At 33.6% G+C, this 24,569-nt stretch overlaps 3 protein-coding genes and 1 pseudogene across 4 annotated transcripts; 1 reads left to right on the top strand and 3 right to left on the bottom strand.

Moving 5' to 3' along the window:
* The first annotated feature begins 522 nt into the window (after window positions 1-522).
* On the top strand, window positions 523-1,713 carry LOC130937241 (uncharacterized). Its single transcript, XM_057867068.1, has one exon. The coding sequence runs from the start codon at window positions 717-719 to the stop codon at window positions 1,368-1,370; it is 654 nt and encodes a 217-aa protein (XP_057723051.1). The 5' UTR covers window positions 523-716; the 3' UTR covers window positions 1,371-1,713.
* Window positions 1,714-7,061: 5,348 nt separating this feature from the next.
* LOC130943501 (serine/threonine/tyrosine-protein kinase HT1) lies at window positions 7,062-10,274 on the bottom strand. 2 transcript variants are annotated; one of them, XM_057871407.1, is made up of 4 exons: window positions 9,229-10,274; window positions 8,513-8,968; window positions 7,611-7,901; window positions 7,062-7,440 (listed from the first exon to the last, which is right to left on the bottom strand). In XM_057871407.1, exons 1-3 carry the CDS (start codon window positions 9,676-9,678, stop codon window positions 7,656-7,658), a joined length of 1,152 nt encoding a protein of 383 aa, XP_057727390.1. In that variant the 5' UTR covers window positions 9,679-10,274; the 3' UTR covers window positions 7,062-7,440; window positions 7,611-7,655. The 2 variants fall into 2 exon arrangements, with proteins under 2 accessions (XP_057727390.1, XP_057727396.1); XM_057871413.1 differs by lacking the exon at window positions 7,062-7,440 and adding an exon at window positions 8,173-8,252 and having other exon boundaries at window positions 7,674-7,901.
* Window positions 10,275-11,718: 1,444 nt separating this feature from the next.
* On the bottom strand, window positions 11,719-13,065 carry LOC130934154 (tropinone reductase-like 3; annotated as a pseudogene).
* A 424-nt stretch (window positions 13,066-13,489) lies between these two features.
* On the bottom strand, window positions 13,490-14,946 carry LOC130936089 (tropinone reductase-like 3). The gene is made up of 6 exons (XM_057866077.1): window positions 14,692-14,946; window positions 14,503-14,619; window positions 14,279-14,413; window positions 14,070-14,195; window positions 13,864-13,965; window positions 13,490-13,778 (listed from the first exon to the last, which is right to left on the bottom strand). The coding sequence occupies exons 1-6, from the start codon at window positions 14,812-14,814 to the stop codon at window positions 13,629-13,631; spliced, it is 753 nt and encodes a 250-aa protein (XP_057722060.1). The 5' UTR covers window positions 14,815-14,946; the 3' UTR covers window positions 13,490-13,628.
* Window positions 14,947-24,569: the final 9,623 nt, after the last annotated feature.

The following is a 24,569-nucleotide window of genomic DNA, read 5'->3' as shown; positions in this document are numbered from 1 at the left end:
CGGTTCGGTTCTGACAACTATGGCATGGAGACGATAGAAAAGGAATAAAAATAAAGACTATGAATGCTATGAAAAAGACCATCGGATGAGAGATTTGAGTGCGATAAAAAATATCAGAAAAAAGCCAATAAATTGAATAAAAAATAAAAAATTTATGGTAATAAAATTAAAATTAAAGGTAGAATAATTTAAAAATTTTAATAAAAAATTTAAAAATTAAAATTTAAATACTTTTATTATACAGAATTTATTTTTTATAAATATAACGTTAATTTTCTTAATTTAAAGATATTTTTATCTGGTATTCATAAAATTCACTAATACTTTGATAATTTTTTTTAAAAAAATAAGTATCGAGTGGCAGGTATAGCAGAGGAGCAGGAAGTGATGAAGAACCGCATCACACGTGAGCACTACCCCTTCCCAATGTATACTCCATTAACAATTTCATTATGTTACATTAATTACCACAACACATTAATTAATATTACTATTACTAATACTATCAGATACCGATTGCAATAGCATCTCTTCATTTCTCTCTCTCTCTTCCCACCCATTTATTTCTCTCTTTCTCCCTCTTCTCTACACAGAATCAGAATAAAACCTCATCTACCCTTCAAACTCCAAAGTCTTTTCTTTTCTCTTTTTTTAATCTTCATCTCTTGGAACTGTCGAGGCTGAACAACTTCAAGTTGACTGAAAACCAAGAAAACATGAAGAAGCTCTATCGTAAAGGAACGGTGCATCCCTCGCCGCCGGTAATATCGGACCACCACCTCGCCTTCCTGCCACCCGCCATCCTCACTCTCACCGTCGCTCTTTCTCCTCAAGACTTAGAAGTCCTTGCTTATCTCCTAACATGTCCCTTTTCCTCTAGCCCCTCTTCCTCCAACCCCAAACCTCGCCGCACCACCACCACCACCACCAACAATAACGGCAACAGCCAGAAGGTGGTTGTGGAGGGTAACCATCCGCCTCTGTATAACTGCGGCTGCTTCATTTGCTACAAGATTTACTGGGAAAGGTGGGACAACTCTCCTAATCAACGACGCATACATGAAATTATCGACGCCTATGAGGCCTGGTTAGAGAGCAATAACGAGCCCCCAAAGAACAAGAAGAAAGACAAGAGGAACAAGAAGGGTTCTTATAAGAGCAAGCCCGAGCAGTTGGCGCTGGTATCTGATGAACCCATGGAATCTGCGGCGGAGAGTAGTAAAAGCGGCGGGGCTGGTCGTGTTGACGATGAAGCTGGTGACGGCGGCGGCGATGTTGGGGTTGAAGGTGGTGAGGAGAAAGGTCCAGTTAGGAGGTTAGTTAGTTTCATTGGAGACAAGATTTGGGGTGGTTGGGGTCAGGGGCAGTAGTGAGTAATAGACAATCAAATAAAAGGAACATGAATAGAGCAAATTAAAGGTGGGTTTAATTAGTCCTTGCCCTTTCTTTTTTCCCTTTATTTATCTATTTTTGTACATTATTATTGTTAATCACTACCCCCTTCGATGTACAAAAAGACATAGTAGTCTGGTTTTTGTTTGCTCTAGGTGATTACTATTGTTACAATCACAATTAGTTCATACTTAATCATCAACCTAATATTCTGTGGTTTCAATTTGTTCTCGTCATACACATTTCTTCCCTTTTTGGGTTTTGTTGTTTCTGAGATGATCGGATCATTGATTGTTATGTCTCTGCTGATTGATTGATTGATTGATGCTTTGTAGGCCACTTCAATCGAGAATGTCTTCTATAGTTCTCTGTTTGTTATTGTTGAACGAATTTCTTTTATTTTCTTTCACCCTTTAATTCAACGGAGCTTTCATTTTCCTATCTACGACTGTAGTTAATAAATTGATACCATTTCTAACTAAGTATGTTTTATTTTCTTTTTTATAAATTAACCTCCTAGTAATACTGCTAAGTATTAATATTTTATTGGCTACTACTGGCTACTAGTGTAGCAGGCATTAGGAAAGTGTGAGCAAAACATGTTCGAATGTTGTAAGGTTGTCCACTAAACGACGTCGTTTCGTGGTTGGAATGAAATGGAAAGGTGCTGTGAGAGCACCGTTGGGCATGTTTGTATGGCATCAAAGTAATTGGGCGGTGTGTCGATTATGTCAATGCTGCAGTTGCCGGTGATGACGAAACACCTTTCAGGAAAAAATATATATATAGTGGTCCAATTTAATTCTTTCAAACTGCATGCCCTGCACATCAATTTTATTTCAATTATTTTATTATACAGTGGTTATCCGAAAATATGCCTCTAGATTAAACTATAATACTAACGCGATAATAGTATGTACTTGGTGACCGTAAACATGATTATGGAGTATCATTATAATAGTTAAATAATGTGATAAGAAAATAGAAAATGAAAGTATAGATGGGGATGGGTGGGTGTCGCCAAGAACGAGGTCGGCGAAAGCAGTGGCTTCGATTAAAGCAAAAGGCGCAGGAAAAATGCTCTCTCTCCCCACTTCACTCCAAATTCCTTTTTACGGTGTTCTCTAGGTTCTCTTTATTTTGTGTTTTCTCCATGGCGGTGTTTAATTAGGGTAATGAAGAAACTAGATGTTTTCTTCAAATGAATGGTGGGGATATTGTGTGTGTGTGTTTTTTCTTATATAATTTAATCCCATGTTGATTAAGCATGCCTTGGCTATTTTGGCACCATGTGTATATTTGTATGGTTGAAAGCAAATGGATTAGTTGTAGTTGTAGATAAATATTGTTTTAAACAAATTTATTTCGCCACCAATTGTTGTAAACTACGTTATGCCACATTTGGCAATAAGGGAGCATTCCTCATGCTTGTTTGTCACTACTACAACTTTTGTTGTAATATTAATTAGTGACGAAATTCCTCTTAATGGTTATGCTTGATGGCGGCGCAAGGACAATAAAAAAAAATATATAATTCTCTTTAGAAATGTCTTCTTCAGAAGCCTCGCATTAAATATTTAAATATTTAAATATTTCACTCATCATAGTTCGTTCGTTAGAGATAGTTATTAGCCACTTTTTGGATATATATCGTTTTTAAGGATTAGGATCAGTAACCTTAGAAAATTAGCATAATTTATTATTTTTAATTATTATTAAATTAAAAAAATTAAATTAATAACTAAAAATAATAAAATTTGTTAGTTTTTAACCATTTTTTTATTAGTATATTTGTGGATATTCTATGTATATAAATGTTCTATTATAAATAAAAATATTATTTATATATTAAAATTAATCATTAAAATTAATTACCGTATATTATATATAAATATATATATAATTTAGTAGTTAATTTTAATGTATACGTAATATAATGGCATTATAAATTGTTGATATTATAACGTATTCATTCATTAACTAGGTTTATTTTGCATTTCCTAATATATTCTGCATATTGCTTGAGAAAAGATTGAAAAAGTTTTGATTTAACATGAAAGTTGGAAGTTAAATACGTGGGATGTGTGGCCTGTCAATTTCCACATATACGAATCAGAGAGAACTAAATAGTGTAATAGCCTCCGCTGAAATTGGAGTGTGGTTCTTATTTTTTCTTAATTGATTTGGTGTTACTGTGTGGACGAAAAAACCTTATGAGCTCGCTCCAATGAACTAACACATTTGTGGCAGGACCATGCTAGACGTCAAAATTTTCCAGCGTTTGCATCGTTGGAAGTCGGTCATATAATACGAGCAATTCCTACTTGGAGATGACTCCCAATAATGAAGACAAAAATAAAAAATTGCATTAATTAAGTAACAATCTGAGCTTTTGTTGTCATCGATTTTTTTTAGCTAGTACCTTTTTAGGAGGACTAAATTTTCAATCTATATGGTCTCACGTTATGCGTGTGAATGTGTGATATTATGACTTTAACATGAGCTTTTCTAAGCATAAGCCTAACCATGCGTCCATATCTTTGACTGGCTTGCGTTCCATCTTAAAGACTAACCACATTCATTGTTTCTCTTAAGTCAATTTTGTCAATTCCAGCTCCTTCAACTTAATGCTTTTTTTTTTTTTCATTTTTTAAAGTAATTTACCACTAGGGGACCTAAGCATATGAAATGAAGCCTACAGTTACATATGAATCATAAAAAATAAAAATTTAAACAAGCAATCAACCAATAAAATAATAAAAATTTCAAGATTAACGAATTAAAAAAAAAACAATGCTACATTCTCAATAAATATTATTATTTTTGTCCAATAATTGACTAACAATAATTTATACTCATATTTACATACGTTTTACACACAAAAAATATATAATTTGTATTTATATTTATTAAAATTCTATACACAATTACACATAAATAAATATATTTATATTTATATTTTTTAAAATTTACACATATGAATTAATAAAATTTATTTACTAAAGATAATTTAATATATATACTAACTAAATAATGACAAAAAATACTAAAAATAGTTAATCACTATAAATTTCTCTTAAAAAAATTCCTAATTTTTTCTCTCAGGACTAATAGATTCGGTCCATTTATATAAAATTGTACCTCTAACATATTGCCACATATGATAGATAACTTGTTCTCAAATTTGACAAGGATTTGGAAGGATTTCACCCAAAAAGGTCAGCGTTGGATTTTTAAACTTTCTTTTGGCTTTTTTTTTTTTTTTTTTTTTTTGTAAATTTCTATCTTATCCGAGAAAGATATCACTATGTCAATTGTCAAAGGACAATGTTGTTCCGAAATTCAAAGGGCATAAATTACTTGACACTAGACTCTCTAAACAATTTACTTGTGAGGTAAAATAGGAACACCAAAATTATACTATTTTGGTTTATTAAAAAATTGATGTATTTAAATAAATTTTTTTCTTTCAAAATCTTAGTTTTTTTAATGAACAAAAAAGCTGAAAGAGGCTATTAATTTAAGAACCAGAAAATAGTGATTATACTAATTAGTATTTTGTAAAAGATCAGACAAGGTTCCAAAATTGTGTAGTAGTAATAATGGTAGAAGATAGGAAGTGTGATTGAGTGATGACAAATGTTATTTTGGTTGGTTGCACTCAATGATGATAAAAAGGACGGTACCTGGCATGGGGTTGTCTTCTTTCTCAGTTATTAATAAAGCCATGAATCATTGCATTGCATGTAGGAACAAATCTCCTAAGGATATGAATAATCAATCCTTACACTAAAGTAATTAAATTTTCTGTATTAAGCTCTAGTACAATGCTTAATGAATAATGATCTTATTTGCAGTAACATGTGGTATGAGTTGCATATCTTGATGGACCTTCAATTAATATTCTGCTTCTACAGCTTGGATCCCATTCATTTATTTTGATCCATGATGGATGTAGTAGGCCAAGGTCTTAAATATTTTTGTGCTTGTTTTATGGCATGAGAATGGAGTAAATCAAGATGATTGTTTTATATTGTATCTAAACATAAAGTACGTCAAAGAATTAAATGAAAATTGATAAGAAGTGATGAATTTTATAAAAGTACAAGAATACTCAAGAACATAAAGAATACTTAATTTTTTTATTAGCTAAACTTTTTAATCTTTAATTCTTATTTTTTTTTAATGTGTGTACTCCTTTTCATGCTGAGTATATTTTTTATAGAGTTTGAAAGCTTGTATTAGATGGAATAAGATGCATTTAAATAATTAAAATTTTTAAGATAGGATCACTTTATTTTTTTTTTTTGTAAAGTAAGATGGTGAATGTTTGTGACATTCCACCTTTTATAATTTTTTTGTGTTTCTAAAGGTGCATAAATGCTTACATCTCAAATACCATTAGAAAGTAAACATTTTAGACTTTAATTTAGTCTCATGGATAATCAATTTTGTGCTTGTTTTATGGCATGAGAATGGAGTAAATCAAGATGATTGTTTTGTATTGTATCTTAACATAGAGTACATCAAAGAATTAAATGAAAATTGATAAGAAGTGATGAATTCTATAAAATTACAAAAATACTCAAGAACATAAAGAATACTTAAATTTTTTTATTAGCTGAACTTTTTAATCTTCAATTCTTAATTTTTTTTAGTGTATTTCTTTTCATGCTAAGTATATCTTCTTATAGGGGTTGGAAGCTTGTATTAAATGAAACAAAATAAAATATATTTAAATAATTAAAATTTTTAAAATAGATCATTTTATTTTCTATTTTTGTAAAGTAAGATACTGAATATTCGTATCACCCCATCTTTTATAATTTATTTTATCTTCTAAATGTGTATAAATACTTATATCTCAAATCTCATTAGAAAGTAAATATTTTAGACTTTAATCTAGTCTTATGGACAATCAATTTTGTGTTTGTTTTATGGCATGAGAATGGAGTAAACCAATATGATTGTTTTGTATTGTATCTTAGCATAAAGTACGTCAAAGAATTAAATGAAAATTGATAAGAAGTGATAAATTTTATAAAATTACAAAAATACTCAAGAACATAAAGAATACTTAAATTTTTTTTGTTAGCTAAACTTTTTAATCTTCAATTTTTAATTTATTTTTTTTAATGTGTGCACTTCTTTTTATCTTTAAGTATATTTTTTATAGAGTTTAAAAACTTGTATTAAATGAAACAAGATGTATTTAAATAATTAAAGTTTTTAAGATAGGATCATTTTATTTTCTATTCTCATAAAGTAAGACGCTGAATGTCTGTGACACCCCACCTTTTATAATCTATTTTATTTTCTATACGTACATAAATGCTTACATGTCAGATACCATTAGAAAGTAAACATTTTAGACTTTAATTTAGTCTCTTGGATCATCAATTTTAGACTTATTTCAAGGGAAAAACAGGTCGTACAAAATTGCACTTGCCATAGGTCTAGATTAGCATAATTATTGTTTCAGAGGATAACGGGGAGCATGTTTGCATGGAAATAAGTAAGGCCATGATAATGAATCTCAACGACGAATACCACGCTATGAATAATGTTACTTCTTAAGGTTGAGTTCGATACACTGTCGGATATATTATATATGAAAATTCAATAATCAATATTACTATGATTTTGATTCGATATTCTAGATGCTTTTAATTTGTTTTCAGAATCTTTCAGGAGCAACTCGCCTTGCTTATATGACTAACTACTTATTACTTGAAATAACAATCACAAATTTACAGTTAGTGACACAAGATTAACAGCTACAACCTTATACATATGGACTCCATATGAGTCTTAATGAATACAAAGATATAGTTGGCTGAGCTAGATTTTGCAATATTCTGTGACAATTTTCACAGTGAATTGCTGCATTTTCGGTTTGTTATCTCATCCAACAAACAATTAACGGTGTTCTTCAATGCCTATTGCAGGCGCAGCTGGTTCTGTTGATGGCCTAACCAAACAAAATATAGCTAGCATTCTGCATACGGCCTTTTGGGTTTAAGTAATTCCAGTTAAACGAAGCCCACACTGCAATTATGAATGTAGTTACTTGAACTGTTGTGTATAAAGCATTATTCATTTGAATTTTTTTCTGAATTAGAGTCTACAATAGTACAGTTGAAATTAAAGAAGAGGAAGCATGTGTTAATCTATATATATATGAGGTTCATTTGAATAAGGGAAGACAATAACAATACCTTTTGGTGTTCTTTATTGGAGGAAGGGGTATGGAAGGGAGGGAGTTAAGCATGTACAGGTATAGAGGAACTCATGGAGACGCAGCCTTTTAAGCGTTCAATGAGGTTTCTGCTGACAAGTCTTGAATGATGAGTTAGGGGAAGTCCCTCCTTCACACATTCATCGTACTTCTCAAGAGTGGTCACTATGTCACTGAAGTCCGGCCTCTTCGATGGGTTCGCCGCCCAGCAACGCTTTATGAGGTGTGCTAGTGCTGGCTGGCAACTTGCCGGCAGTGGTGGCCTCTCATTCTGCTCCAAACACAATTTGCAATTAGGCCTTCCTTTATTATTAAGTAGTGAGGTGCACAAAGATTTTATACATGCATTAATTCAATTTAATACCTATTCTAGGGTCCTTAAATTACTCCCTATTTCTCTGTCTGGAGTGTTAGCTACTGTGCTATGTAATAACTGATCACAAGTGACATGAGGAGTGCATTGTAATTAACAAGTTCTTTTCTATGATATGACTAATTAAACTATGATAGAAGTACTGAAATGATTCTGAAATATATATTACCAAATTAGCATTAAGAATTTTCTGTCATCCTTAACCTGCTTCTGTCTAATACTGACAACAATCAGCAACATGTTGATATGCTAAAAAGGAAAAATAGAACAACATTAAAACTCCATAATCATTGACAAATGATCAAAATAGCTTGCCATCCTGATTCCCTTAACTGACATGCATGATGTAAAAGATTCAACAATGTCCTTCATCATATTTAATAAAGATTCAACCTCATTGTATAGCTAGGACATGAGTGCTTTCCTAACCAAAACAGGCAATGCTAATATTCTAAATTCTAAGCAGGGAAATGAAGCATGTAACATAAATTTAGATGTAGAGGTGTGACCTTCTCAGCAACAGCAAAAGCAGCTTGGACAGGGGTCATTCCTTGGAAGGGAAGTAAAGCAGTTGTGAGTTCCCAAAGCACAATACCAAAACTATACACATCAACTTTGCGAGTGTAAGGTTTCTCCTTAATCATCTCTGGCGCCATCCAACGATATGTTCCCATGTTTCCTTTGGTCTCCCGGCACCTTGTTTCGAGACAAGATGTGCCGAAATCTGCCACCTTAACCCTCATCTCATCATTGAGAAGAAGGTTATTTGACTTGAGATCTCTGTGGATGACGCCTTGCGAGTGAAGGTACTCCATACCCCTAGATATGTCAAGAGCTAACCTTAGTATTGTTTCAATTGAAAGAGAGTACGGCTCTTTCTTGTTCAGATACATCCTCAGAGTTCCTTGTGACATGTATTCTGTTATGATACAGTACACTGGCGGTTTTTTACAAGCTGCAATAAACTGTAAAATTAAAAGAGTCATTTCAAAGAAGAAATTAAACATATACCTCTAACTTGAATATCATCAAGTACAATAGATGGTTCACAATGCATAAATGTATACTTGAATTTTGAACTCTCAAACAGGATAATTTCCAAAATCAAACACACAATGGGACAGAAAACAAGATGAAAAAGTAGAATCTGTCTCCTATATTTCTATCTGAAGACAATTACCAAACTGGCATGAAGTTGAAAATACATAAACACCCTTGGAATTACCTGAACTATGTTTGGATGAAAGAGACGTGAAAGCAAAGCAACTTCAGATTTGAACTGCTGCTCAAGCAAGGATCTTCTCTCCTCGTCCTGTGTCGGGATCCTCACCATTTTCACAGCTACGGCTCTCTGCTTGTAAATTCCACGGTAGATTCTACTGTGAGCTCCAGATGCAAACTTGTTCCCTATGAAAAGCTGTGACAAATCTGCAGTCCACTCCTCCTGATCCTCCTTAGAAGCTTCCCATGTCTCCACATTCTCAGAGTCCAATATCATGGACCATGATTCCAAGCTGTCAAATCTCTTTCTCTCCATGTTCTCTAAGTCAGAGTTCATCCTTTTCTTGGAAGACGATGAAGGAGGAAGCTCCGGTAAAGGCTTACTCTTCGACCTTCGCATGCGAAGCCCATGGAAGCATGAGCCAGCCATTGAAGAAGCTCTTGTGAATTGCATGCTTTATTTATTTGAAGTTATGGTTTTGTATGTCTGTGATGCTTGTCAGAAAAGACAGTCAAATGGAACAGCTTTCCTTCTGAACGTGTGAACCGATTTCAGGAAGTGCATGAAGCCATAAACGGATTCCGAAACACGGGCTCCAACAACAAAGAACGAAAAGCATGCATCAAAATGATTCATTTACGTCTTGAGAGAAGACCCTTCTGGATTTTAACAAGAGAACAGAAAGGTGTGGTATGGAACAAGGCCACTTTTTCATGTCAAGCTTTTCTCACACTTTCAAGAACAAGAACTCTTACTATCACACATAACCAGAGACACAAACAATAAGGGATGCTGGGGTTTCATTGTTAAACAAGAATTGGAAGCAAATGCATGGAAGTTTCATGAAAATGAAATTCTGGCAGAGAAAGAAAGAGGAAGAAGAAGAAGAAGAAGCAGTTTTTTCTTTCACGGTTTCTACAAATAGGATGGATCAGGAATCAGGAGGATTAGGTCGTTTAGCAGCATAAAGAAGAACTGATTCAGGGGTGTCTCGTGAGTTCTTGGTTCAAAAGAGAGCCTTTATTTTTAGTTTGTGTTATGGGTTACTTTGTTTCCTTTTATTGCATGCATCATCATCATTCATCATTTATCAATGAATGTAATGTTTATATAAGTGGCCACAGTGCAAAGTCTGATTAGATTTGAGGCTTGAGTTCAGCTTAGCCAACAATTTGCACTTTGCAGTCTTCTCAGACTTTGGGATATATCCTTTAACTGTAGCAAGCACCAACTTTCTTGGGTTGGGACCCAAAAAGTCCTAGAATACATGTGGCACAAAAAGTAATGCACTTGACAAGTGCCAAGTCATGAACCGTTTGATCCAGTTGCAAGTTATTATTATCTTTCCTTCTTCATAGAAATATATGAAGTTTTTTTTCTTTTGGTCAGGTACTTAAATGGTACAAAGTATAGTACCTTACTGATGGATTTGGATGAACTATTTTCGCATTTTGGCTTCTAATTCCTATTCTCCTCCTTGAAGATTTTTATTATTTTGGGTTTCTCCTTTATTCCATCATTGAAATAATCAATAGAGCACTAACTAAAAGATAACAACGTGATGAGAGGGTAACATTCTGTTTTTGGAAGAAGCATTTCAATTGCGGGTCATCAAAGCTTAATCTCCAAGCAATGGTTTGCAATTTTGCAAAGCAAAGATTCTAAGCACAGAATCAGGCCCATTTATGATAAATTCAAAGGTGTGGATTCTGATTAAAGGCTAATGCTTTGAGAAATGAAATTAGAAATAGACTTATTAAAAATAGAACCAAAAACTATTGTACCTTGTAATAAACCATCAATGGTACCATAATATTTCAATGTTGGGTTGTCTAAAAAACTTCAAAACCATTATTTAGGTAAAAATTTCTGTCCAAAGTCCAAACTATGATTTTCAAAGTTCATTTGAACATCTACCAGCTAAATGTTCTGTAAATTTATGCTTTCAATTACATTTTTCATAAAAAGAGATCCGTTTGTATTCATCAAAAAACACTTCCGTCTTGCACTAAACTCTTGTTTAATTAAGATTCTAAGGAAAGCACTTTTTGTGAAGCAAAATTCGAAAAGAAAGATATTTTATGCTTTTTCTGTATGCTCTCAAACTTATTGTTCTTTTTGGTTGGTTTGTTTAGCTGCTGAGGCCCGAGTCTGGTAAATGGCCTTTGCAAAACAAAAACCAAATACTGGATCAATTTAACTTGTTTTTCACATTCGCAAATCGCAATACAAACTAACACAAATTTCTAGGCTCACTTTCTAGTTAAGCTTTACATAGACTAACTGAAAAGAAAACCCTTCAAAACCACTTAATATTAAGATATACTATTCTTTTTTTTTTTCGCATCTAATTATTATATGTCATGCATACATTAAATAACACTCTTTAAACATGCAAATAACAACTTGAATATACCCCCCCCCCCCCCCCCCACCCTCCTTTCCCCCCTTCTCTGGGTACAGAACTATATCCAACAGCAGAAACATACTATAAGAAGAAAACGTAAGCTACAGCCTCGATGGCATTCCCCCAGCATTGGCTAGAGTTTCCCGTCATATAAGCATCATCATCTGATGCCAGAAAAGCTGCACTGGCAGCCATGTGCTCCGTTGCACCAAGCCTTCCAAGTAATGTCTTTTCTTCAAGCTGTAGCCTCTGCAGTAGCACACAAAGATATACAGTGTGGAAGGAGATTTGAGACAAGAAAAGCATATTTAAGTCAAAAGATTACTCACAGTAGCTTCATTACTAGTAATAAACAAGGGAAAATTCGTTGGCACAAAACAGGGAGCAATGCAGTTAACACGAGTGTTTGGGACCATCTCAGCAGCCAGAGCCTATGCAGCATATTACAAATAATTATCAGAGTAAAGAAACACGAAGATATATGCAGTTTTGTTAGTTTCAGAAGGAACACTTTGCAGGGCAAGTGAAGTACCTACTTTGGTAAGTCCAAAAAGGGCTGTTTTGGTCACTCCATACATATACATAGAACTAGAAGCAGGCAGGTTGAAACCGGCAATAGAGGAAACAATAACAACAGAGGAACCCCTGTGCAAGTGAGGAGCTGCATCCTGCAAGAATCATAAAGGTGGTTAACACATTAATTAGAAACTTAGCTCACCAAATGGAGATGACATGACAGAAAGATATGGTTACCTTGAGAAGAAGTATAGAGGCTTTGACATTAATCTCCCAAAGCTCGTCAAGGACAGAGTCTTCGGTTTGCAATATGGAGTCAACAGAAGGATTTGCAGCTGCGTTGGACACAATCACATCTATCTTTCCATGCTTCTGTAAGGCTCAGCCGCATATTCAGTCAGCATTCAAATAGCTTATAAAACAAGTTCTAATAAAAGATAATAGTAATATAGAACTATTTATATGCAAGTAGATGTTCAGTTAAACAAAGATTGAAATGAAGAAAAGGGTGACCTGTACATTTTTTGTGAATAAAATCCTTTCTCTGTTGACCGTTGGAGCCACGACAGACAAGGGCCAAAACTTCAATTCCTTTAGCCCTAGCCCTAAGTTTATCTGCAGCCTGCAACATTTTGCTGCAGATATAAGTAGGAGTAAATGAAATTGAGTAATCATATGAATATATTTAATTGGAGGGAAAGAGGAGAGGAAAGGGACCTGCTTGCGAGAAGAGATGACTTGAGAAGCAACTTCCATGCCAAACCTCTCAGCTATCCCAAACCCATTTCCCCGAGTCGAAGATGTAACAGTGGCCACCTTCCCCTCAAATCTTTTTTACCATTTCTCCAATCTCAAATTCAATCCAATAATAATCTCTCACAAGATCAACCAACATACTCGCCAATATAATCATTCATTCAGTATTATTATTGTTGTCACTTAGGGATTTTCACTACCTGCTTGTCTTCCTCACCTACTCAGTTTTTTACTTTTTGCCAAACTTTTTTGGTTTGGGAGGAAGGAAAAAAAAAGAAAAAGGGGGGGGGGGGTATTTATTATTGGAGACACTTCCACAAAACGAAAGGAAGAACAAGACAGAAAAACCTAAGCATCCTGTTAGTGTTGCTAAAACTAAAAATAATACTAAATACTGTATAATTTAACTTGTTTTTCCCATTTGCAACACAAAATTAACACAAATTTCTAGGCTCTTTTTGACTAACTGAAAGGAAAACCCTTATAAACCACTTGATATCAAGAGAAGGGTTTCTTTTTCTCATCTAATTTCTTATACATCATGCATACATGCATTTCACTACCTTGAAATTTTTGTATGATATCTATTCTAACACTCAAATTCTTATTTTCTGGGGTATCAATAAACACCCACTTTTTAAACATACAAATAACACAACCAGAATATTTATTTTCCCCTTGGGTACAGAATTATATCAGACAGCAAAAAGAAGAAAACCGTAAGCTACAGCCTCGATGGCATTCCCCCAGCAATGACTAGAGTTTCCCCTGTGATATAAGAAGCATCATCAGATGCCAAAAAAGCTGTCCCAGCCGCCATGTCTTCAGTTGTACCAAGCCTTCCAAGCAATGTCTTTGCTTCAAGCTCTTGCCTCTGCAGTAGCACACAAAGATATACACGGTGAGGAAGGAGACTCAAGGCAAAAGGTAACACATATTTGAGTCGAAAGATTACTCACAATAGCTTGATTACTGGTAATAAACGAGGCAAAATTAGTTGGCACAAAACCGGGAGCAATACAGTTTACACGAGTGTTTGGGGCCATCTCAGCAGCCAGGGCCTATGCAGCGTATTACAAATAATTATCAGACTTAAAAACAAGAAGATATATGCAGTTTTGTTAGATGTTCAAGGAACACTTTGCAGGGCAAGTGAAGTACCTACTTTGGTAAGTCCAAAAAGGGCTGTTTTGGTCACTCCATACATAGACATAGAAGCAGGAGGATTGAATCCGGCGATGGAGGAAACAATAACCACAGATGAGCCTTTGTGCAAGTGAGGAGCTGCATCCTGCAAGAACATAAAGGTTGTTAACACATCAATTAGAACATTAGCTCATAACAACAAACAATTGACAGCTTGAACTAATTTACCTTGAGAAGAAGTATAGAGGCTTTGACATTAATCTCCCAAAGCTTGTCAAGAACAGAGTCTTTGGTTTGCAAAATGGGGTCAACAGAAGGATTTGCAGCTGCGTTTGACACAATCACATCTATCTTTCCATACTTCTGTAATGTTCAACCGCATATTCAACAGCATTCAAACAAATTTTAACAAAGGATAATGCATTCGATAAAAATGAATAGAAAAGGGTGACCTGTGCGGTTTTTTGAATCAAATCCTTTCTCTGTTGATCGTTGGAGACATGGCAAACAAGGGCCAAAACTTCAATTCCTTTAGCCCTAAGTTTCTCTGCAGCCTCGTCAACATTTTGCTGCAGAAACAAGGAAATTGAGTAATGAATATAATTAATTGAAGGCAAAGAGGAAGAGAAGGGGAAAAGGACCTGCTTGCGAGAAGAGATGACGACGGAAGCACCTTCCAAGCCCAGCCTCTCAGCTATGGCGAACCCGATTCCCTGAGTCGAAGCCGTAACGATGGCCACCTTCCCCTTAAACCTCTTTTCCATTTCTGCGATCTCAAATTCAATCCAGTACCAATCTTTCACAATAATAATCACCAATAAATCGTTATTATTTATTATTATTATTATCAGTTCGGAGTTTTCAACGCCTTTTTGTCTTTACTCTACTTATCATTACAATGCCCATCTTTCTTACCAAGTAATTTCTTTTTCTTAGACGACTTATGGATTCGATGATTCCAGATTGTTAAATGTTTCAAAATAAAATATATTTTTTAAGATTTTTTTTAATAACAGTTAAATAATTTTTTTTAATTTTGATTATAAATTAATCTTATATATTTTATTTAATCATAAAAATTATTTTTTATTTTATAAATAATTATTTTATCATAAATCTATCATGTTTACTAACAATAAAAAACAAAAATAATAACAAATTAGATCTTCTATTGATCTTAATAAATTTTTTGACTATTCCAATCGATTAAAAGATTATATTTTCGTCTAGGGCCGTGAAATCGTGGTCCCTGAAAATCAATCGATTGGATTATCAAAACGATCGATTGAATTTCAGGTTTCCATAACTCAATCTATTGGACTACATATTGTTATCACAAAACAACTTATTGAAAATTGTAAGGCAGCATTGTTTTTGCAAAAATCAATCGATTGGTCATATTACCCAATCGATTGAACGATGACTAAAATGTGAGTTTTTTATAATTCAATCGATTGTTTATACTACTCAATTGATTGACTGCTTTAAAACAACCTGAGGTCTCATAATTCAATCGATTGGTTGTGATACACAATCGATTGAATTCATCAAAACAATATAGATTTGCCAAATTCAATCGATTGGTTGTACTACCCAATCGATTGAAGTGTGTACTACGCCTATTTCAATTTTGTTATTATTTTTATAAATGATTATCTTATTATTCATCTATCTTATCTTTAAAATTCTATCCTCAATTTTTAAAGTTTTATTTTGATTTAGATACTCTAATCTTATCTTTTCTTTAATATTAACATTATAAATTGGTGAATAATCCATCACCAATTATTCAATCCCACCATTGAAATCGTGTATCAATCTCTTTGATTATACTAAATTTCATTATTTTTCTTTCGGATATCCATCTACTTAATATTCAATTTTTTTTTTCATTTTTTATCCGTCTATTTAATATCCACTATTTGTTCATCATTAATTGATAATTACAGTTGCAGCAATCAGCAAAGGTCGAATCAATTTTTTTTATTGTAATGTTCAGAAAATAATCCATCGTTTTGATTACAAAACCGAGGTCACTGAATAGAATCTCTAATTTTGCAATTCTTTATTTTGATACTTTATTCGTGAAATTGATTGTGTAATGAAAAATTTTTTTTTATCTTTTAATTATTCACAGGCATTGAAAAATACTAAAAATAAATAGATTTTATTATTTTTTATTATTAATTAGCTAGCAATTAGGGACGGACCTAGAGGGGGCGAATAGTGGCCTGGACCCCCCAAAATTTTAAGCAACTATACTTATATATAAGATTTGTGTTTAAAAAATAGAAAAATATTATGTAATTTAATAGTTTTATATGTATTATTTTCCACTATGAAATAGATCTATGTCTTAATTGTTTAATTCACTAATATTTTTTACCTAACTAATTTAATATCATACCCTCAAGTCTTTATACCTTTCAAATTAGTTTTTATATAATAATTTCTATATTTATTTTAAAAAATTATTTGTTTTTTTATATTAATATATTTCACATTCATATTTTTATATTAATAATAACTTACATAATTATGTTTTGGTAATCACATTATGTACTTTAGATATTATTTTCTTGTAAAATATATTAATTTTTCTTCTACATTTACGTTGTTAAAAGAAAAATTTTATAAAAATATCTTATATCTTATATTCTATAAAGGTACTGTGTCTTTCAAATAATTTATAATTTATAATTTATTTTCAAATTTTTTAAAATTTTTGAAAGAATGAATTTTAATTAATAAGATATGTGATAATTTTTAGCTAAACACGCTATAAATTATTGGTATTTTATATTTTTATAATGTACTATTGATATTGATATATTTTCTTTATGTAATTATCATATTAAAAATAAAATTATGGAAAAAAATTATAATTATATGTATCTTAATAAATTCGTTAAAAAACTAACTCCAATAACTATATGTTAATTATTTTTATAGATTAAAAAAATTATTTAAAAATTGGCACCTCCATATTAAAATCTCTAGATCCGTCCCTGCTAGTAATATTAGAATCTATTTATGTTTTGTAATGTTATAAGATGGAGTGTGCTGAATTTTTTTTTTCATTGGACATTTTTAAGATGTCAGGTATATTTACAGACACTGAGATGAATGAGCAATACTAGGAGGACGACGACATTAACCAACAAGAAGAGCTAGTTTGTGACCAAGATATGATGGATGAACAGAATGAATTCGAACAAGATTTTGGAGATGAATTTACTGAGGGAGTGTATTTTTCTGAAGCCGATCAGTCAGAAGATATCCTTGAAACTGCTTATGCGGTTGACTCCGTGCAAGACATTACAACTTTAAATTTCAGTGAAAATTTTGCGGAGAAAATTGGCAAATATCACTTTTCTACTTTGCAGCTTGCATTTGATTTTTATCTGAAGTACTCAAAGTCGAAGGGCTTTAGTGCGAGGAAGAGCAAGACCTTCAAGAATAGTATTGGCGAGATTTACAAACAAAAGTTTGTATGTCATAGGTAAGGATTCAGGGAGGAGAAATATTACACGATAGAAAAAAGGAAAAAGGAGCCTAGATTGGAAACAAGAACTGGGTGTGAAGCCCGAATGGATGTTAAATTTGTACCAAAAACTGGAAGGTGGCATATCTTTTATTTCTCTGAAGAACACAACCATGATCTATTGGATACATAATTCAGTGCTATGTTGCCTGCCCACAAAAAAAATGTCAAAGGCAGATATTATGCAAATGATGAACATGCTAAAGTCCGGGATTAGCACTTCACAGATATTTGGTCTTCTAGCTAGTCAAGCAGGCAGGTATGAATTTGTTGGCTATGGTCCCAGAGATATGTACAATGAGATTGCTCGGCAAAGGCGTCAAATTCCTGGTGATGCAGCACGAGTTTTGAAGAAGTTGGAGGATATGCGGTTGAAGGATCCACAATATAATTATATTTCAAAGCATGTCATGATTCAAGAGGTTTGTTACGTAACTTGTTCTGGTCTGATGGGATTAGCCAACTAGACTACCGACTCTTCGGGGATGTTATTGCTTTTGATGCTACGTACAAGAAGAATAAGTATAGTTGTACATTAGTCATATTCAGCGGGGTTAACCACCACAACCAAACAATTATTTTTGCTGCTGTGTTAATTGTGGATGAAACTACTGATACATATATTTGGCTCCTACGTCAGCTCATGTTTGCAATGAAGGGTAAGACCCCGATCTCAATAATAACTGATGGGGCCATGGCGATTAAGAATGCAGTAATAGATGTATTTCCCGAAGTCAGACATAGATTATGCGCTTGGCACCTTATTCGAAATGCAACTAGCAATGTTGGAAATCCATCGTTTACATATAAATTCAGAAAAATCATGTTGGGAGACTACGAGATTCCCGTGTTTAAGCGTAAGTGGGTTCAGCTTATTGAAGAATTTGGCCTTGAGGATAAGCCGTGGGTGAACAACATGTATGAAGAGAAGCATATGTGGGCTACTGTATATATAAGAGGAAAATTTTTTGCTGGCTTTAGAACTACCTCAAGATGTGAAGGTTTGCACTCAATTGTGGCAAGGTATATGGGGTCGCAGTATGATTTGACAAGTTTTGTAGAGCATTTTCAAAGGTGTGTTGCACACTTGCGCTTTAAAGAATTTAATGTTGATTATGAATCTACACGTGGGGTGCCCGTCATGTAGACATGTATAGAGCTGCTAGAGAGATTTACTGCTGAGTTATACACTCATGAGATATTTCTTTTGTTTCGGCCATTTCTCTCTAGAGCTGGATCAATGCGGGTGCTAAACAAAATAGAGAATAACGATGATTGCATAAAGTACATTGTGTGTAAGCATGGGAGGCCCGATTTTATGTGGATCGTTGAATTTCATCAAGAAGAAATGATCTTCATGTGTACCTGTTTAAGAATGTAGTCATTTGGAATTCCATCCGAACATATTGTGAAAGTTCTGGTTGACAGAGACATTTGTGAGATTCTCCAGTCATTGGTATTGGATAGATGGACAAAAAAGGTGAAATCAGCACTCAGTGATCCAAGTGGGTTCACCAGGGATGCTGTTGTTATTAGTCATCAAAGTGCCTTGATGGAATTTTCTAAACAATTGGCTGCTATTGCTGCTAAAGTACCAGAGAGATATGAAGAGACACGTGACATAATTATGGGATTGTACTCATCTTAGTCAGGTGTAGCTAAAAGTAGCAATCTGTATGTGCATCAAAGCGGTATAGGCTCAGGACAACCATCTAAGAAGAAGCGGCAACGTTGTAGTGTTTGTCAAATGGAAGGACATAAGAAAACAACATGTCCTTGGCAAAAGGGCACTGACAACAACATTATAGAAGATGATGCTAATGGTTCGGATGATGGCGACATGTATACCGAACCGATGGCTGATGTAGATAGTGATAATTAGTAACCTCCATAAACTTAATATTTTTGCGTAGAGAATCAGTTTCATATTTATATTTATTTTTTTTCACTATATTAATGATATTTTATATAGTCTTCCAATAGTCGTACTTATGCTTTTTAGATGAAATAATTGTCAAATAAATATCGGTTAGCGAACAGTAGGGTAAAAAAATCGGTTAAACCGGTAAAAAATCGGACGGTTTTTTAGTAGTTTTTTTGGTTTAAACTGCCCCACCAATCAACGTTCTAAAAACCGATTCAAATTGGCCAGTCGAACCGGTTGAACCACAAATCGATGAAAATCCCAATTCGAAGACTAATGACAGAACCGCAGGATCAGAAAACCAACGTCAAACCGCAAAACTGACCGGAAACCGGTTGGTCGAGCCGAACCATAAACCGGCCAGTTTTTGGAATTTAACCAAAACGCAGCCGTTTGGTCCTTTCCTGCTTTCCATCTAACCCAGCAACCCTAAGTCCCCAACTCAGCAACCCACTCCATTAACCCTTGCTACACACAAGACACAACGGCGCAACTCTCCCTCTCCCTCCCTTATCCTCAAGCTCGTCCTTCCTCTCACCATCGGCGAGCTATTTCCGTCACTTTCATCCAATTGTTGGACTGCTCCCGCCGCCGTCGCAAGTTAGAGCCTCAAAGATTACAGTCGCGATCGTGCAGCTCTCCACCATCGTCGCCATTTTAGTTTTGGAAGGACCGTTGCTGGACTCTCCTCCTGCCTCCGTCGTACACCTCTCTTCCACCGTCGCTGGTGTTAGCTCGGTTGCACCGGTCAGTTCTGTTAACCGATTTCCCCCTCTGTTTTATACTTTTATGCTTAGAGCTTCTAGTTTTTTTTAAACAATAATTGTTGAATAATCTGTAAACTTGTTATGGGTTGAATAATTGTTAATTATTCTGTGAGTTTTGATGCTGTTATTAGTTGAATAATTGTTAAATTTTGCTGCTGTTATTGGTTGAATTTTGCAGCTGTTATTGGTTGAACTTTGTTGTGAGTTGCAGTAAAGCACAATTACTGGGCTCGCCTCCTGCTCTGTTCCACCAGCCAGTGCTACTCCCCTTGGATCTGCTCTGCTCTATTTTATGCTTCTAGGTTCTAGGTATTTTTTATTTTTGTTGCTGAATTATTTTGAAGATGCAATATTGTGTTCTTTTGTGTTCTTTTATTTCTCTGTTCCTCAAGATTTGTGTTCTTTTGTTGCTAAATTATTTTGAAGATACAGTATTGTGTTTCTTGTGCCATCCACTCTCATGTCGTGAGGGTGCGTTCTCGCACCGATAGGAGGAACCACGAGCCGCCACAACGCTTTGCCAGGTGTAGAGTATACTTGTTTTGCCATTCTTTCAACTTTTCCATGAGATGTTGCTTATTGATTCTAATCAGTGCAAATTGTTTTGGATTATCTTTAGCTATGTTGAAACAAATTTTGTTCCTAAACTGTGGAGTATTGCAGTGCTTAGATAACTAGTTGGAAATTGATATTTATGGAAAGAATTGAGGCTGATACTAATCTTCTCTTTTCATACATAGAACGGTCTATAGAGAACAGAGTGCTACTCTTTCATATTCATTTGAAGAAATCTCATTTCTTTAAATTGTAATGTACGCAAATCATAGTTCTAGATCTTGCAATTGCATATCTAGAACTTGATATTAATGGAAAGAATTGAGACTGGTCCTAATCCACTAAGAATTGCGTCCCATCCGTCTTTTAGTTTTAGCTATATTCAGATTTTAGAACTGTGATCACAATTTTGCATTCTTATAACATTGTCTTCTTGAGCTTATTCACTTGAGCATTTGAATAGAGTTTTGTGACTTCTGTGTTAGGAATTGTAAGTGATGGTTAATCAATTTCATATGTCTTTTATGTACCATTTACTGGTTTATTGATGATTGTATTTGCTTCTCATTTTAAAGGATGATACACCAAGGCCCAGTCAGCCTGGTCCTGCACCTCGTCCTGCTGGTGGAGTACGAGATGCCCCTGGATATATTGGAGGTTGGAAAAGCAGAGCACAACGTTAAAGTAATATTATTAGAGCTTTATAATGAGGAAATAACGGATTGTGTGTCTCTTGAGAAAACTGTAAAATCTGAAGATGACAATTCTAAAAGTCCTATCGCTCTAACGGAGGATTGGATTGGGGGCTTCCATTGTTAATCTAGGAAGAATTGATTAAAAATTTGTAATATATATACTTCGTATATATTTTAGCGATATATGGACAGATTATTAAAATGCTTTGATATATATTGCATGGTGTTTTTTTTTTCTAGTCAAGATTCAATAGAGAGGTCAAATCTTGAACAAATGAAAAGAACAAAATAAAATGCAAACAAATAAAAAGACATGGAATTTTTTTACATAAATTAATTATATGAAATAAAATATAATTCACGAGACAAAATTTGTATGGCATTGTTGTTGAAATAATTAATGAACATGACATTACTTCATCATAAAAATATGAGTTTTTTAAACTAAAATATCTCTATATGCATAGATGTAGAGAAAAATTGTAAAAGCCACAAGCAATGAATATCTATTTAAGAAGTTATTGAAAAATAACTAAAGAAGTACATCCATCAAACATAACAATAATAAAATACCAATAACCCTATTATCTTTACATCTCATTTTGTGTGCATATTCCAAAACTCATTGGCCGACGCTATAAATTGTGACTTCTTCTTGTTGATCCGACTCCGGAGTAAAAAATGCACAACGGTTATCATGCGAATATCGTGATCCTCAAGCTGCAATTTATTTATTATAAATTAGTATAAAAAAATAGGGACTAAATATTAGAGAGTTGTTTTATAAATGCTAACCTTATTGTTACCATTTGGTTTAAACTCAAAAATCATATCAATCCACTTTATTACCCAAGTTGCAGAGTTTCAGCTTGAACTATATTGAGGTATATTATACTCTTGAATGCCATCATCCTTGTAAAATTTCGACTTGATGATTTGCTCCAGTACGTTTGCCTGATTTCATTTAACTAGTTAAATAATAAAAACAAAATATTAGCAAATAAGCTTATAAAAATTTTTTCTTGGACTTACTAGTATATTGATAACACGTTCACGATAGTGAATTCTTTCATCATTAAAATGGGTGTCCAAGTGATAGATTATGCGATCGTCAACCGAGATTACCATTAGATACCAGTGGTCACCCTCTTGAACAGGAACATATATCTAAACCACAAAATTTACCCGTGAGTTATGAATGTTAATGATGAAGAACTATATTTAGATAAGAATATCCAAAAAAAATTCTTACACATTTTAAATCAGCAGTAGGTTGCATAAATTTATAAATATAGTGTTCCATCTCCTTCTTTAAATTTATCTTGCTGAAGACATCCACCTAATTCATTAATGTAAACCAATATAACTGTTAGTACATGATAAAACATGGTTCTATATTAGCATTATATTTATAACTTATAATCAGTAAAATTATCTTGTTAGGGGTTATATAACATGCCACAAATCTCAGTGGAAGTTTTCATGTTGTCTTGAAACTTACATCAGATTGTTCATCAGTACATCTCAACGCCGCTAATTTAAGAATCTAAACCATAATCCAAATATATTACTAGATTATGCAAAAATCAAATGTATATTAATTAATAGATTATTTGGGTACCTTATCCGTAATGGGTCTGTCAGGTATGAAATGTTCAAAGTCTGATCTAGTTGCTCTGATTGTATCTGTTACCACAAGTTCTTCACTGTATTAATTAAAAACCAAAACACATTAGATTGGTCCTCATTCGTCGACACAGGCCTTTATCTTCCAAAAGACGCATGGTTGGAGTTGGCATAAATTTACATTGCATTGACTACGAAGTTTAACACAAAAGTATTAGCAATACACAACTATATGGTTAATTAGCAGTACTCATAAGAAACTAGATAATTAGAGATTGGTGTCTAAGTGATAATTACGTTGGTAATGAAAAAGAAATAAACAGGTCTTCTATAGTCATTTGTGGGTTGGCTCAGTGCATAAGACGCCTTGGATTTATTGGATGATTTGGTCTCAATTTTTGGCTTTCTAATTCTGCTTGGGGGAGTGAACGATAATTTTTTCTGTGTCCCCATAATGGTCTTACCCTAAGAAAAAAACAGGTTCAATAAATTCTTATTATCATGTTAAGAATATACTAGTAAAAAATATGAGTTGTTGTCCATTACTACACATGCATATACCTTTAACATATTTTTCTTTTTTGTTGCAGCTCTTATAGTTGGGGATACTGATTTGTCCATATTGATCTCGATTTTGAATGCATCATCGTAAGTGAAAGACCTCTTATCCAGTTCAATAAGATCATCCTCATCGTCAGATATAGCAGTATGAATATCAATATCCGAACTCTTAGCCTTCAATCTATTTGAGAATGGACGTGTCTTTTGTACAGAAAGCTTGATCGGAGTCTCGAAATCATTGTTTAGACTGAGTTGTGATATCATTGTCTCAATGCACCTTACAGATTCAAGGATTTTATCAATCTTTTCGTCCCGAGCCATGTTTACAACTCTCATTGACTGCAAACATTTTAGGTAAAATAATGTCATATAAATGTAGAAATATAAAAAAGAGTGATAAAAAATATTTATACTATATAGATTGTATGACATAATATAAATTATATTACTGGTTGTCAAATTAAATTACCTCCATGCTAAGGAGGACCTCCACCACTTTACTAGACATTTCTTCACTTTTATTCATATCCTTGCTTTGAATAACATCGTCATTGATAACGATGTCATCCTATAGAAAGAAAACATAAAAGATTAAATTACTCATAATACATTATACTAAAATTTAAAAACCGATTACGTCTTACCTTAGCACTAGGAATTGTAATTCCAATTTGATCATTAAAATCAACTGTGATAAGATCACACTCTGTAGCCAGGGATATATTCTGTGTATTACATGCATCATTGGGGACTAAATTTTCGTTAGGAGGAATATCCATGATTATTATCAACTGAAGAATATTGTATGAGTAGATTTGGTTGAAAGGCAAATACTTAAAATAAATTA

The sequence above is a fragment of the Arachis stenosperma genome, chromosome 1 (assembly GCF_014773155.1).
Source record: "Arachis stenosperma cultivar V10309 chromosome 1, arast.V10309.gnm1.PFL2, whole genome shotgun sequence".
Lineage (NCBI taxonomy): Eukaryota > Viridiplantae > Streptophyta > Magnoliopsida > Fabales > Fabaceae > Arachis > Arachis stenosperma.
This window is presented reverse-complemented; position numbering and strand designations above follow the sequence as displayed.

Bases quoted from the DNA above. Each gene is read 5' to 3' on its own strand.
- LOC130936089 (XM_057866077.1), bottom strand. From the start codon at position 14,814: ATGGAAAAGAGGTTTAAGGGGAAGGTGGCCATCGTTACGGCTTCGACT. The intron at 14,620-14,691 runs GTCCTTTTCCCC...TTGTTTCTGCAG, and splicing joins TCATCTCTTCTCGCAAGCAG to CAAAATGTTGACGAGGCTGC. The intron at 14,196-14,278 runs GTAAATTAGTTC...ATGTTCTTGCAG, and splicing joins CCTCTATACTTCTTCTCAAG to GATGCAGCTCCTCACTTGCA.
- LOC130943501 (XM_057871407.1), bottom strand. From the start codon at position 9,678: ATGCAATTCACAAGAGCTTCTTCAATGGCTGGCTCATGCTTCCATGGG. The intron at 8,969-9,228 runs GTAATTCCAAGG...TTAATTTTACAG, and splicing joins TTCATCCAAACATAGTTCAG to TTTATTGCAGCTTGTAAAAA. The intron at 7,902-8,512 runs GTCACACCTCTA...TGTTTGGAGCAG, and splicing joins CTTTTGCTGTTGCTGAGAAG to AATGAGAGGCCACCACTGCC.
- LOC130937241 (XM_057867068.1), top strand. From the start codon at position 717: ATGAAGAAGCTCTATCGTAAAGGAACGGTGCATCCCTCGCCGCCGGTA.